We start from the raw sequence: 16,465 nt of genomic DNA, 5'->3' as shown, positions 1-16,465 counted from the left end.
ATATTCAAGGTGGACGAATGCATTCTCTTTTATAACGTATTGGAACGAGGGTACCGAACATGAACTCGTGCGCCAGGTGTCTAATGGGCCATCATCGTTCCATGGCTCTTGTTCGGTCAGATCTCCCTCCAGAAGACTCAAAACACTTTGTAAAGGCTGGTGACATCTAGTGGAAGCAATAGGAAGTGCCAAAATATTCCTCAGCCCCTCTGTTTTTCAATGGCATAGGTTTAAAGGTAATACAACACATCAGGTATCCACTTCCTGTCAGAAAATGTCTCAGGGTTTTGCCTGCCAAATGAGTTCTGTTATACTCACAAACACCATTCAAACAGTTTTAGAAACTTTAGGGTGTTTTCTATCCATATATAATAAGTATATGCATATTCTAGTTACTGGGTAGGATTAGTAACCAGATTAAATCGGGTACATTTTTTTATCCAGCCGTGCAAATACTGCCCCCTAGCCCTAACAGGTTAAAACGTTGAAATCATCCGGTTTCGTTGTTTTATTGGGAATGTCCGACGTGCCGAAATCCTCCGCGTGCTCTCGGGGTGTATGGTCTTCTGGGCCGTTATACGCTGGGGAAGAGTCTGAAAGAAAATAATATATACAAAAAAATAGATTGTTAAACATGTAATATATTAGGTTAAAATGTCAAATACATTTCAGATATAATACTATATATTAACAATACATAATTAAATTACCTCGGCTTTTTTGACCCGGGCTGTTCTGACGAATCGCGGAAACCTTGGGGTCTAGACTTTTTTCACCAGGCCTTCCAGATTCTGCAGGGCATGTCTCATTGGAGTCTGAAAAAACATTATTTGTCATTGTTTTAACATATTCAATCATAAAAATGTATAAATTATAATAAAATATGTATTACTAGTAACATATATATTGGCTTCATACCTTGTCCATATAGCGCCGTTTCTTGAATCAGTAACTTTTCGGGCCAGGGTGATTCTGCGCAATGCACTTGCGCACAAGGGGTAAAGCCGTTCGAACAGAACGGGAGAATAGCATCTGTTTCATCTGCTCCTCCGAAGTTGTTCAGAGTCCCTAATGCATCATGTACCCCTGTTTGTTGGCTGTCCGCTGTAAACACAAAAATAGCTTTTAAAATAGGGTGCCCACTTTTTGTTTTTTAATGTATAAATATTATTATGGATTTTATTTTTGCACTTATGTCGAAAATAGTGTGATGGTGAAGAGATACGTAAAGGACCGGGCGCAGTTTGCTTCTGAGAATCCCCGTCTAACGCTGTCGGTTCCCAATCAATTATGCCCAGGTAGCCTCTGGGTATCATACATACGTTAAACAAATATTATACGAAATATATATATATATTAGGTATTTATACGAAATATATACATTTTAACTTATAAGAATACGTGCATTTGACATATTACCTCAAAATCATTGTCCATCCTTTTTAGAATATCGATATCAAATTTTTAATATCCATACAATTCCCTGAAAATACCTCTCCAAATCTAATATATTATTTTCACTAACTCACCTTCAGAAAGCTCCATTAGGACGGATTCATCGATTATCTTTTAGCTGTTCTGGGCGGATAACTCTTCTGGCTGTTGGCCTGGAGTCTTGAGTTGCGCTTTAGCCTTTCGTACAGACTGGCTAGTATCTGTTTCCCTAGCCGCGCTCCAACTTCGTGTCTCTAACGAGAAATATTCTGCTATGAGCTTACAGAGCTGGGGGGTGCCGTTTTTTCAGGTGACATCCTGTATGCCTAAAAGGGTCATACAGTACCCCCGAATGTCTAGAGACCGAAAAAACACAGGCGAGTGTCTCGACATATTCGGTCTGCCGATATTGTATTTATGCTTCATAGCACAGCTTGGGGGGCGCTGATTAGAAAATAACATATGTTTTAAAACCGTAGGAGGTTGTCTAGACCTGAAATATTCAGCCTGGGATTTTTTAAAAACTTTTTAGCCCCACATCCTTGGGGGTGAGATAAATACGCATTTGAAAGGCTTGTGTGGTAATAAAATCGAAAGTGCCCAAGCCCAATTGAAGAGACGCACACAATCCTAAACAACAGCCCTAGCCTTTTGGTTTCAAAAGCCACCCATGCAGAGACACACACCCCCACCACCTATTTGTTTTGAAACACACACACACACACACACACACACACACACACACACACACACACACACACACACACACACACACACACACACACACACACACACACACACACACACACACACACACACACACACACACACACACACACACATACACTCCCGCGCACGCACACACCCCCCGCGCACGCACACGTCTTTCAGGAAGCCATTTTTCTCCGGGCCAGGCATGGGGATAGCTCGAAAATGCAGAGTCCTTCGTTAAAGGTGAGATACAGCTTTAAAACCATTTATTTAATTCATAATATTTAGTACATACCTTTTTAAACATGCAATAATCACTTACATTTTTTTACTGTGCAATATTGAAACATGCATTCATGTTTTTTATGTATACACAACGTTTGAAGAAATGACAGATTCCCGTTCATTAAGGGGTAGCATTAATACCATGTATTTAATTCATAATATTTAGTACAGACCTTTGAATAATTAATACAAAACATTATTATTTTTTATTTTAACTTTCTTACAGATAACAGGCCCGGTTATAGGGTTGTCACTGACCCCACCCACTGTCTGTTTCCAATACCCCAGCATCAAGACTCCGCAAGTTTTCACACCAGGGATAGATCAAACGTCTTGCATGTAGACTCTGTGTATGTCTTAAGGATAGAAGCGACGTAATTGTTCACGATTTTGGAAAAGACTGTCCAGCTTATTCATCAGGGTTATGTACATAGGGTAATCCCTCAATTTAAAGCTAAACACAGGCATAAAAAAGTTTACATCCTTGCAGGCTTTGGAAAATACATATGAACTGACAGACTTCGTTGCATTTGTACTATCATATTGTTCACATAATAAAATTGTCACTTTGGAGTCGGGGCTATAAGCCATTGAAGAGATTCTTATGGCGTTCAAATCATCGCGCCCACCCACAAGCTCTTCCAATGCATAGCCTGGCATGTTTGTACCATTCAGGGCCTGTTCAATTTGACAGAGTGCTAGCCGTATCTTAAGCCATTCTCATACGCAGTGCAGGAGAAAAACTCCCGGGTTTTGCTTGATAAAGGGGGTTGGGGCCGCTGTCTGTGAAAATCTTCACAGTTGAATACTCAGGTTCGAATATGTAAGTCATATGGCCATCACTGGTATCCAAAAATGCTTTAAAACACATCTGGGGCCTCACCCAAAAGATCCTCGATGCTTTTATCCTTGGGTTCGCGACAAGAGGGGCGTAGTACCCCAAGAATTGGCCTAGGAGACATAATTTTCTGTTTAATGTTCAGGGTTTTATTTTTAAAATCTTGTTTAGTGTTCTGTGTCCGCATGTGTCTTATAAGTCGTCTGCCTCCAACACAATCCCCCACCCCCCGGACATTCCTACTTTATAGACAACAACCCTAAGAGCGATAAAGAAGGTGGGGTGTGGGGCCATCCTCTTTGAAATGTTCAAACAAAACCCCCCAGTTCAACGAGGTCCCTACACATCAATCATCATGACAACTTCAAAGGAATAGATGCAATATAGATATAAAATAACATACACTCTAACACGTGACAGAACAGGATGCAACTATATGACCCTAACCACGTGACACCTTCCCGCCAGGATGTCCTGACCGGATGCCCTTATTTGGGCATGTACGCCCCAGCCGGGCATAGGGTCATAAATCACGATTTTGATCGATGCCGTCTACTATATTCTCTCTCTTATCTGTCCTATGGGCCCTGGTCAAAATGGATTAGTGTCACAAATGGCACCCTATGCCCTATTTAGTGCACTACTTTTGATCTGTGCGCTAATAGGGTGTCATTTGGGACAAAGCCTCACTCACAGAAGCCAGCCTCAGGGAGATGTTGAGAGGGACTTGTAGAACACACAGCACTCCTAAACACACAGCAGCTAGCCTGTAGAGTCTTGTTCTTCCATCTGCAGAGGAACACACACACACACACACATCATCCTAAATCACAAATGATTATGATTAGAATTCTGAGAGCCAAACATTTCCTTTGCACCAATGGTTTTCCTAAAATTGAGGGTAGGCAACAACATTTTGCTCAAGCTTGCAGTCATCTCAACTATGATAAACAGGAAGCTACTGTATGAAGAAATGACCAAAATGATATAATATAGCTGAACCATGATCTAAAGGTGCAATCTATGATTGCTATGTCACAATTTTTTACTTTTAAATTAATGATTTTTCCCCACTGATTCTTGAAGAACATAACTTATACTATAAAAGCAAGTTAGCCATATCAGCTATGTATTTTAAAAAGGCTGTTGATAGCCAGGTGTAGCGGTGGTAAGGTGGTGGGACTGCTGTTGCGACTCTGCTGTTGGAATAGCTTTATGTAGGCCCTAACAGTTTGTGGGCACCGTTTGCCACCATTTTTGTGCAATTCATGTATTGCTTAGTGTTGTGTTGTGTAAAATTGGGGGGAGTTTGCCCCACCATTTACATGCTAAAATTGTTGTTACTTAATGTACTTAAGCATCAAAGGTAAATGTAATTGCTAAAATATACTTTACGTCTTCGGGATCAGTGTCCCATCCACGGGACAGTTGAGCTAACATTGACTAATGCGATTAGCATGAGGTTGTAAATAACAAGAACATTTCACAGGACATAGACATATCTGATATTGGCAGAAAGCTTAAATTCTGCACTGTCCAATTTACAGTAGCTATTACAGTGAAATAATACAATGTTATTGTTTGAGGAGAGTGCACAATTTTGAACATGAAAAGTTATTAATAAAAAAAATTAGGCACATTTAATTTTACTGAGGAGTGGAATCCGTCTGGCCACTCTACCGTAAAGGTCTGCTTGGTGGAGTGCTGCATAGATGGTTGTCCTCCTGGAAGGGTCTCCCATCTCCATAGAGGAACTATAGAGCTCTGTCAGAGTGACCAATGGGTTTTTGGTCACCTCCCTGACCAAGGCCCTTTTATTATTTATTTTTTATTTCACCTTCATTTAACCAGGTAGGCTAGTTGAGAACACGTTCTCATTTAGAACTGCGACCTGGCCAAGATAAAGCAAAGCAGTGCAACAGAAACAACAACACAGAGTTACATGGAATAAACAAGCGTACAGTCAACACAATAGAAGAAAAATAAAGTCTATATACAGTGTGTGCAAATGGCATGAGGAGGTATGGCAATAAATAGGCCATAGTAGCAAAGTAATTACAATTTAGCAGATTAACACTGGAGTGATAGATGAGCAGATGATGATGAGCAGATGATGGTGTGTAAGTAGTGATACTGGTGTGCAAAAGAGCAGCAAAGTAAATAAAAACAATATGGGGATGAGGTAGGTGGATTGGGTGGGCTATTTACAGATGGACTATGTACAGCTGCAGCGATCGGTTAGCTGCTCAGATAGCTGATGTTTAAAGTTAGTGAGGGAAATGTAAGTCTCCAGCTTCAGCGATTTTTGCAATTCGTTCCAGTCATTGGCAGCAGAGAACTGGAAGGAAAGGCGGCCAAAGGAGGTGTTGGCTTTGGGGATGACCAGTGAGATATACCTGCTGGAGCGTGTGCTACGGGTTGGTGTTGTTATCGTGACCAGTGAGCAGAGATAAGGCGGAGCTTCACCTAGCAAAGACTTGTAGATGACCTGGAGCCAGTGGGTCTGCCGACGAAGATGTAGCGAGTGCCAGCCGACTAGAGCATACAGGTCGCAGTGGTAGGTGGTATAAGGCGCTTTGGTAACAAAACGGATGGCACTGTGATAGACTGCATCCAATTTGCTGAGTAGAGTATTGGAAGCTATTTTGTAGATGACATCGCCGAAGTCGAGGATCAGTAGGATAGTACGTTTTACTAGGGTAAGTTTGGCGGCGTGAGTGAATAAGGCTTTGTTGCGAAATAGAACGCCGATTCTAAATTAGATGTTTTATTTTTTTATTTCAACTTTATTTAACCAGGTAGGCTAGTTGAGAACAAGTTCTCATTTGCAACTGCGACCTGGCCAAGATATAGCATAGCAGTTAGACACATACAACACAGAGTTACACATGGAGTGAACAAAACATACAGTCAATAATACAGTAGAAAAAAAGAAAACAAAAAGTCTATATACAGTGAGTGCAAATTAGGTAAAATAAGGGAATTAAGGCAATAAATAGGCCATGGTGGCGAAGTAATTACAGTATGGCAATTAAACACTGGAATGGTAGATGTGCAAAAGATGGATATGCAAGTAGAGATACTGGGGTGCAAAAGGAGCAGAATAAATAAATACAGTATGGGGATGAGGTAGATAGATGGGCTGTATACAGATGGGCTATGTATAGGTGCAGTGATCTGTGAGCTGCTCTGACAGCTGGTGCTTAAAGCTTGTGAGGGAGATGGGAATCTCCAGCTTCAGAGATTTTTGCAGTTCATTCCAGTCATTGGCAGCAGATAACTGGAAGGAAAGGCGACCAAAGGAGGAATTGGCTTTTGGGGTGACCAGTGAGATAATACCTGCTGGAGCGCGTGCTACGAGTGGGTGCTGCTATGGTGACCAGCGAGCTGAGATAAGGCGGGGCTTTACCTAGCAGAGACTTGTAGATAACCTGTAGCCAGTGGGTTTGGCGACGAGTATGAAGTGAGGGCCAGCCAACGAGAGCGTATAGGTCGCAGTGGTGGGTAGTGTATGGGGCTTTGGTGACAAAACGGATGGCACTGTGATAGACTGCATCCAGTTTGTTGAGTAGAGTGTTGGAGGCTATTTTATAGATGACATTGCCGAAGTCGAGGATCGGTAGGATGGTCAGTTTTATGAGGGTATACCAAGAGAGACTGAGAGAGAGAACTATTTCTCACAGATCCAGTAACTGTTAAATGAACACCGATAGTTATGCCATGTTCCTTGGCCTAATGATGTGTGAGTTAACAACACACAGTTCTCTACTCCACCACCATTAGGCTGCACCCTCCCCCAATAGCTGCAGTAGAAACAACAGAGTTAGACTGACCACTCTCTCGGAACCCAGAGTATGAACAACACAGAGTTAGACTGACCACTCTCTTGAATCAAAATAAAATAAAATTTTATTTGTCACATACACATGGTTAGCAGATTTAACCTCTATGGGCTAGGTGGGACTGTATTGTATTGTCCTTAACCTCTCTGGGCCAGTGGGACGCTTGCGTCCCACCTACTCAACAGCCAGTGTAATCCCGTGGCGCGTTATTCAAATACCTCAAAAATGCAAAAACTTCAATTTTTCAAACATATGACTATTTTACACCATTTTAAAGACAAGACTCTCGTTAATCTAACCACACTGTCCGATTTCAAAAAGGCTTTACAACGAAAGCAAAACATTAGATTATGTCAGCAGAGTACCCAGCCAGAAATAATCAGACACCCATTTTTCAAGCTAGCATATAATGTCACATAAACCCAAACCACAGCTAAATGTAGCACTAACCTTTGATGATCTTCATCAGATGACAACCCTCGGACATTATGTTTTACAATACATGCATGTTTTGTTCAAAGAAGTTCATATTTATATCAAAAACCAGCTTTTTTACATTAGCATGTGACTAGCATGTGACTAGCATTCCCACCGAACACTGCCGGTGAATTTACTAAATTACTCACGATAAACGTTCACAAAAAGCATAACAATTGTTTTAAGAATTATAGATACAGAACTCCTCTATGCACTCGATATGTCCGATTTTAAAATAGCTTTTCGGTGAAAGCACATTTTGCAATATTCTCAGTAGATAGCCCGGCATCACAGGGCTAGCTATTTAGACACCCAGCAAGTTTAGCACTCACCAAAGTCAGATTTACTATAAGAAAAATGTTATTACCTTTGCTGTCTTCGTCAGAATGCACTCCCAGGACTTCTACTTCAATAACAAATGTTGGTTTGGTCCCAAATAATCCATTGTTATATCCAAATAGAGGCGTTTTGTTCGTGGTTTAAGACACTATCCGGAAGGGTAAATAAGGGTGACGAGCATGGCGCAATTCGTGACAAAACATTTCTAAATATTCCATTACCGTACTTCGAAGCATGTCAACCGCTGTTTAAAATCAATTTTTATGCAATTTTTCTCCTAAAAAAGCGATAATATTCTGACCGGGAATCTGCGTTTAGGGAAACAGACAAAGAAAATAAAGCATGGGGTCGACTCGGGCACGCGCCTAAGCCCATAGTACTCTGATCGGCCACTTGCCAAATGCGATAATGTGTTTCAGCCAGAGGCTGCCTCGATATCGTTCAGCTTTTTCCCAGGCTCTGAGAGCCTATGGGAGCCGAAGGAAGTGTCACGTTATAGCAAAGTTCCTCAGTCTTCGATAAAAAGAGCCAAGATGAAACACAACTTGTCAGACAGGCCACTTCCTGCATGGAATCTTCTCAGGTTTTGGCCTGCCATATGAGTTCTGTTATACTCACAGACACCATTCAAACAGTTTTAGAAACTTTAGGGTGTTTTCTATCCAAAGCCAATCATATGCATATTCTAGTTACTGGGCAGGAGTAGTAACCAGATTAAATCGGGTACGTTTTATATCCGGCCGTGTCAATACTGCCCCCTAGCCCTAACAGGTTAATGCGAGTGTAGCGAAATGCTTGTGCTTCTAGTTTTCCGACCATGCAGTAATATCTAACAAGTAATCTAACAATTTCACAACAACTACCTTATACACACAAGTGTAAAGGAATGAATAAGAATATGTAAATAAAGATATATGAATGAGCGATGGCCGAACGGCATAGGCAAGATGCAGTAGATGGTATAGAGTACAGTATATACATATGAGATGAGTAATGTAGGGTATGTAAACATTATATAAAGTGGCATTGTTTAAAGTGGCTAGTGATACATTAATTACATAATTTTTTCATTATTAAAGTGGCTAGAGATGAGTAAGTATGTTGGCAGCAGTCACTCAATGTTAGTGATGGCTGTTTAACAGTCTGATGGCCACTGTACACATCACGGACAAACTGAAATGGTCCACCCACACAGACAGCGTGGTGAAGAAGGCGCAGCAGCGCCTCTTCAACCTCAGGAGGCTGAAGAAATTCGGCTTGTCACCAAAAGAGACTGAAAAACAGCTTCTATCTCAAGGCCATCAGACTGTTAAACAGCCATCACTAACATTGAGTTGCTGCTGCCAACATACAGACTCAACTCCACCCACTTTAATAATCGAAAAATGTATGTCATCAATTTATCACTAGCCACTTTATATTATATAACATTTAGTTACCCTACATTACTCATCTCTTATGTATATATTGTATGCTATACCATCTACTGCATCTTGCCATCTTGATGTAATGTATCACTAGCCACTTTAAACAATGCCACTTATATAATGTTAACATACACTACATTACTCATCTCATATGTATATACTGTACGCTATACCATCTACTGCATCTTGCCATCCTGATGTAATATATCACTAGCCACATTAAACATTGTCACTTCATATGTTTTCATACTCTGCATTGCTCATTTCATATGTATATACTGTACTCTATACCATCTACTGCATCTTGCCTATGCCGTTCGGCCATCACTCATTTATATATTTTTATGTGCATATTCGTATTCATTCCTTTACACTTGTGTGTATAAGGCAGTTGATGTGAAATTGTTAGGTTATATTACTTGTTAGATATTACTGCATGGTCGGAACTAGAAGCACAAGCATTTCGCTACACTTGCATTAACACCTGCTAACCATGTGTATGTGACAAATAAATGTGATTTCATTTGATTCTCTCGCGCTCTCTCTCGCTCTCTCTCGCTCTCTCGCTCTCTCTCGCTCTCTCTCGCTCTCTCTCGCTCTCTCTCTCAATGGGCGATGAAGCCAGCTAGCGGTTAAAGTGAGAGATGAACTCACCATAGAGGTAAAATAGTGGTATTACAGACATGACCATGGTCTTTTCTCAATTCATCCTTCCTTGATTCCTCCTTGTATCCTCTCACTCTATTCGCTTCCTTCTCAAAACGCATTGGATAATATTGTCCAATGGGAAGGACTGTGGACTTTTTCCTCTAATAGGGAGGAGACGGAGTAGAAGAGACGGGAGTAGAAGAGACGGGAGTAGAAGAGACGGGAGTAGAGGAGACGGGAGTAGAGGAGACGGGAGTAGAGGAGACGGGAGTAGAGGAGACGGGAGTAGAGGAGACGGGAGTAGAGGAGACGGGAGTAGAGGAGACGGGAGTAGAGGAGACGGGAGGAGACAGGAAACGGGAGGAGACAGGAAACGGGAGGAGACAGGAAATGGGAGGAGAGGAGACAGGAAACGGGAGGAGAGGAGATGGGAGAAAGGAGCCTTAGCCTGTTTAGGCTTCAGAGAGACAGAGGAGGAAGAAGAAAATTAAGAGAATGAGGAAGAGAGAAAAAATATGACAAATAATTGTTGTTTAGATTTAGAGGAGAGTATGTAGACATACTGTACTCTGTATTTCACACAGAGCGAGTCTATGCAACTTATTATGTGTCAAGGTTAAGCACATTTTTACTCCTGAACGTATTTAGGCTTGCATTAACAAAGGGGTTTCAATACTTTCTGACTCAAGACATTTCAGATTTAAATCTTTTATTAATTTGTAAAAAAAATTGAAAAACATATTTCCACTTTGACATTATGAGTTATTGTGTGTAGGACAGTGACAATAAAATCTCAATGAAATCCATTTAAAAATTCAGCATGTAGGCAACAAAATGTGGAAAAAGTCTAGGCTGTGAATACTTTCTGAAGGCACTGTAGCTGGTATCATGACTTTCAGCATGACAATCAACATCATAACTAAAAGTGAGAGAGAACTATCTCACAGATCCAGGGACGGTTAGATGAACAAGGATAGTCATGCCATGTTCCTTGGTCTGATGAACTGTGAATTAACAACACACAGTTCTCCATTCCACCGCCATTAGGCTGTCCAATCCCCCAGGACCTGCAGTAGAAACAACAGAGTTAGACTGACCACTCTCTCAGACCCTAGTGTATGAACAACACAGAGTTAGACTGGAAACTCTCTCAGAACTTAGAGTACGAACAACACACAGAATCAGTCCTACCTCTTACACTGTGGTCAGTGTTATTAGAGCAGTAGTCTCTTACCTTGGGGTGGTCAGTGGGTTGCCGTCCACCCATTTCCAGGTCCCCTCAGTAACAGTGTCAGTCAGACCAATCCAGAAACCGTTGTTGCGGTTGAAGAGAAACTTGTGTTGGTGAGAAAGAAACAGATATTGTCAACTACTATAGACAACGTGTTAAATACTGGAAGATACATTACTGACCAAGGGATGTTTGATCATAACCCCCCCTCCACCATATCTGTCTCTCCCTCTCTCCCCTCCCCTCTCTCACCTGTTCCTGTCTGCTGTTTATGATCACCAGGTCTGCTCCTCTGTTCAGACAGTACTGTCTGCTCTCCTCCCAGGTTTTCCTCTCAGTAGACAGGAAGTAACAGCTGGATCCCAACATCCTCCATCCTTTAGGACACTTTAACACAGTTGTCATCGTTGGGACTGCCATGCCCCTCCCTTCCACCCCTCTTCCAGTACCTAGAGACAACACACAGTGTCCGCAATATTGGTTTTCAAATATTCAGATCTGGGTTGCGTTCCAAAAAGCTCTTCTTTCTCATGAAGAGTGCACTCGTTCACTACTTCCCACAAATATAAAAGCATTGGTGTAGACATGGGCACTAGAGAGAATTCCCATATACCAGTGTTGGATTCGACATTTTGAACATCGAGATATTAAAGACATGATAGATCAGACGCAGAGTATAGTAAAAGAGACTAGGTCTCTGTAGAAAGACAGATAGCTGTGGAATGTGTTGGAATGTGTTGGGGGACGGGAGCAGAGCAACGTGTTGATACAGGATATACAGATGGACATCTGTGGATTAGATGAAGGAGGGGTTGAGGTCAGGAGGTGAGGACAGATTCTCATCAGGGAGTAATAAAGGTTTGGTATCCTGTTACCCTCTTTACTCTCTTCCTGTAGGACCATAAAATGTAAGGATTGGAGAGAAGGAGGAGTGTCTTAACTGGGATATAAATATCTGGATGAGACAAATGTTGGGTTGTCTGAATACAGCTGCACAGAACCTTTGGGAATAATTAAACTTGGTTGAAGCTTCTCTAGTGTCCGTGGGTTATTTAGTCTGAAAAATAAGAACCTTACACCAGTAATTTATTTTGAAATCCATGAAGGGAAGTGAACAAGTGCACACATCTGGAGAAAGGAGAGATTATTGGGACAGATTTCCTTCAAGTCAGGTTTCCAGATTTTCTGATAAATATTTAGCTCTGTCAGAGAAATACTGTACTGTACTGTATATAACAAGTATTAAACAACAAATTCTAACATTGTCATCAACTATTTGTAAATCCATAACGAGGGTGCACACAGGGGTTAAATTCCAATGCTAAACCCTTCTCCCGAAGTGTACACTCCCACATCGATTTAAATGAATATGCTTGCACCAGTCCAATGCATTTAAATTCATGACTGAACAAGTATACACTTCAGGAGAAGGAAGGGTAGAGAATGGGACGCAGCCCTAGTGACTGACTTGACAACATACCACACCTAGAGAGTCTCTCCTCCAGCACCACCTTCTCATTGGTCAGAAGACTGACCCTGTCTCTCAACCTGTCCCGTTCTGTAGTCAGGGTAGTGTAACGCTCCTGAAACTCTTTTTTGTCCATTTTCTCTTTGTCTCTCTCCCTCTCCAGCTGGTTTCTGTTCATCCGGCATTGGTCTCTCTCTGTACACAGATCCATGATACTACTGGTATCTGGCTGGTCTCCATCCTGCGCCAGGCCAGTGGTGTTGTAACAGCCGTTTAACCTCTATGGGCTAGGTGGGATGCTTGCGTCCCACCTACTTAACAGCCAGTTGAATCCTGTGGCGCGTTATTCAAATCCTTAGATATGCTATTACTTCAATTTTTCAAAAATATGACTATTTTACACCATTTTAAAGATAAGACTCTCGTTAATCTAACCACACTGTCCGATTTCAAAAAGGCTTTACAACGAAAGCAAAACATTAGATTATGTCAGCAGAGTACCGAGCCAGAAATAATCAGACACCCATTTTTCAAGATAGCATATAATGTCACATAAACCCAAACCACAGCTAAATGTAGCACTAACCTTTGATGATCTTCATCAGATGACAACCCTAGGACATTATGTTATACAATACATGCATGTTTTGTTCAATCAAGTTCATATTTATATCAAAAACCAGCTTTTTACATTAGCATGTGACTAGCATGTGACTAGCATTCCCACCGAACACTGCCGGTGAATTTAGTAAATTACTCACGATAAACGTTCACAAAAAGCATAACAATTATTTTAAGAATTATAGATACAGAACTCCTCTATGCACTCGATATGTCCGATTTTAAAATAGCTTTTCGGTGAAAGCACATTTTGCAATATTCTCAGTAGATAGCCCGGCATCACAGGGCTAGCTATTTAGACACCCAGCAGGTTTAGCACTCATCAAAGTCAGATTTACTATAAGAAAATTTTTCTTACCTTTTTTGTCTTCGTCAGAATGCACTCCCAGGACTTCTACTTCAATAACAAATGTTGGTTTGGTCCAAAATAATCCATCGTTATATCCAAACAGCGGCGTTTTGTTCGTGCGTTCTAGACACTATCATAAAGGCTAAATCAGGGTTACGAGCATGGCCTAATTCGTGACAAAAGAATTCTAAATATTCCATTACCGTACTTCGAAGCATGTCAACCGCTGTTTAAAATCAATTTTTATGCCATTTTTCTCATAAAAAAGCGATAATATTCCAACCGGGAATCTGCGTTTAGATAAACAGACAAAGGAAAACAAAGCATTCGGTCGAAGCGGGCATGCGCCTAAGCCCATAGTACTCTGATTGGCCACTTGCGAAAAGCGATAAAGTGTTTCAGCCAGAGCCTGCCTCGATATCGTTCAACGTTTTCCCGGGCTCTGAGACCCTATGGAAGACGTAGGAAGTGTCACGTTATTGCACAGATCCTGAGTCTTCAATAAAAAGAGCCAAGATGAAACACTACTTCTCAGACAGGCCACTTCCTGCTTGAAATCTTCTCAGGTTTTGGCCTGCCATAGGAGTTCTGTTATACTCACAGACACCATTCAAATAGTTTTAGAAACTTTAGGGTGTTTTCTATCCAAAGCCAATAATTATATGCATATTCTAGTTACTGGGCAGGAGTAGTAACCAGATTAAATCGGGTACGTTTTTTATCCAGCCGTGTCAATACTGCCCCCTATCCCCAACAGGTTAACTGCTCTCTCTCTCTCTGTTGGAGTGGACTGAAAGACAGGGAATTGGATGTGTTCCAAATGACACCCTGTTCCTTCCTTAGTGCCCTATGTGCCCTGGTCAAATAGGACGCCATTTGGGACATAACGGTTGTGGTGTTGTCATTATTTTTGTTTGTGTTTCAACAATACTGTCAAACTACTGGTCCCATAAGCTATGTAACGTCTGTAAGTCTGAATTGTGATCCTTGGTTTGTGAGAACAGAACTATGGTGTGATAATGACATACATATCTGTTCTATCGGCCCTGTTCAAATGTAGTGCATTATAAAAGAGAATAGCCTGACTCACAGAAAGCCAGTCTCAGGGAGATGTTGAGAGTGACTTGTAGAACACACAGCACTCCAAAACACACAGCAGCCAGCCTGTAGAGTCTTCCATCTGCAGAGGAACACACACACGGCAACAGACACACACACAAACACCATCATCACTAATGATTCAGATTTAAACAGAACATACATCATCCCACAGATCCCTAACTTATTCTGAGAACCAAACATTTCCGACGTATCATTGGTTTTCCAGCAGCAGTTTGCTCAAAATTGTGGTCGTCTCACATCGGATAAACAGGAAGCTACTGTATGAAGAAATATATAGCGTAGCATGATTTAAAGGGTCAATCTGCGATTTTTATATCAATTTTTTAACATTAATTTAAATGAATGATATTTACCAAATGTATTCTTGAAAAATGTAACATAGAAATACCTCATGATCTTAGCTTAACTGTATAACCCCATCAAAACCCAAATATAAACTTGTTTTACCATGGAATTATAAACTGTGGAATTGTAAACAAACAGTGCATAGCCTGAAATGGTTCAAACTATCATTTTGATCATGAATGGTCACTCCTTGCAGACATACTGTAGCTCTCTCTATGAATTTGAGAGTGGTTACATTTCTACAGCTCCTCAGCTGTTTACCAAAAACAGTGGTGGGTTATCCACTGTGTTGTTGCAAAAAAAAAAATATATATTTTCAATTAATCTTATTTAAATAGTTCCAGTAACTGGAATAAAAAAATACGTTCAATTGATAGATTTTAGTGTACCAGCAGGTTTTGAACACCATGCTCCGTACCAACTGAACCACCCAGAAGACAGAACAATAAAAATGTACTTGTGTTTTTCTAGTGTGTGGTATTAGCATGTGTTTGTGTGGGTGTGTGAATGCGTTCGGTTTGTACGTGCAGACCTGCCTGCGTGCCTCAGCTACTGTGTGAGAGACTAAGATAAACATAATTCTTAGTTCTTACCTGAGAGATGGGTTTCAGTCTTTACACTCCTCGTTGCTCTGTTCCGGGTTTCTTCAGTAACTTTGTTGAATTCAATCACCTGTTTGTTGACGTACTCGGCCATCTTAACTAACAGCACCAAATATCAATGATTACCCCAATCAATGAATTAATCAAGAAATTCAGTCTGTCTGATCTCTTATTGTAATATTTATGATTCAAACTTACTTTTACTTACAGTATTGACTTACTGTATGATTACCTTTCTAACTGACTGAGTAGTAGTTGGTCTGATGTGTCTAAATCTTGTACTTCTCTATTCTCTGTCTGTGGCCCACAACAGGATGTTTCAAGTCTCTATCCACCAATAAGAAGGCTGTAGGTGTGAGACAAATGGCACCCTATTCTCTATACAGTGCACTACATGGGGAATATGATGCTATTTGAGATTCAGCCTTGTGGACAAGACAGTTGTGTGTAACTTCCTCTTCATTCCTTGTTCATTCTGTTCCGTGCTTTATTTCTAGCTCTTAATCATGTTTTTTTGGCCTAATAATATAAGTGATTTGTAATAACAAACACAAGTTATTTTTGGTCAACAGTAGGTCTAGTTAATGAATAAATTAACTATTATGATGCAGTTTACTATGTTTATTGATTTGGGTCAAAAACAAGACATCTAAATATATTTTCAAATAGAAGAATTAAACAATTGAAACTTTTTACAATAAACAAATCTCAACAACGTCTCCTATT

The 16,465-nt window shown here is 40.7% G+C and overlaps 1 protein-coding gene across 1 annotated transcript; it reads right to left on the bottom strand.

The window, feature by feature from the left end:
- Positions 1-10,693: 10,693 nt before the first annotated feature.
- On the bottom strand, positions 10,694-16,032 carry LOC106610449 (C-type lectin domain family 4 member E). The gene is made up of 5 exons (XM_014209828.3): positions 15,731-16,032; positions 14,761-14,850; positions 11,485-11,681; positions 11,236-11,336; positions 10,694-11,068 (listed from the first exon to the last, which is right to left on the bottom strand). Exons 1-5 carry the CDS (start codon positions 15,831-15,833, stop codon positions 10,921-10,923), a joined length of 639 nt encoding a protein of 212 aa, XP_014065303.3. The 5' UTR covers positions 15,834-16,032; the 3' UTR covers positions 10,694-10,920.
- Positions 16,033-16,465: the final 433 nt, after the last annotated feature.

The sequence above is a fragment of the Salmo salar genome, chromosome 08, assembly GCF_965601325.2.
Source record: "Salmo salar chromosome 08, fSalSal1, whole genome shotgun sequence".
Taxonomy (NCBI): domain Eukaryota; kingdom Metazoa; phylum Chordata; class Actinopteri; order Salmoniformes; family Salmonidae; genus Salmo; species Salmo salar.
Note: the sequence above shows the minus strand (reverse complement) of the source record. Positions and strands in the feature narration are given on the sequence as shown.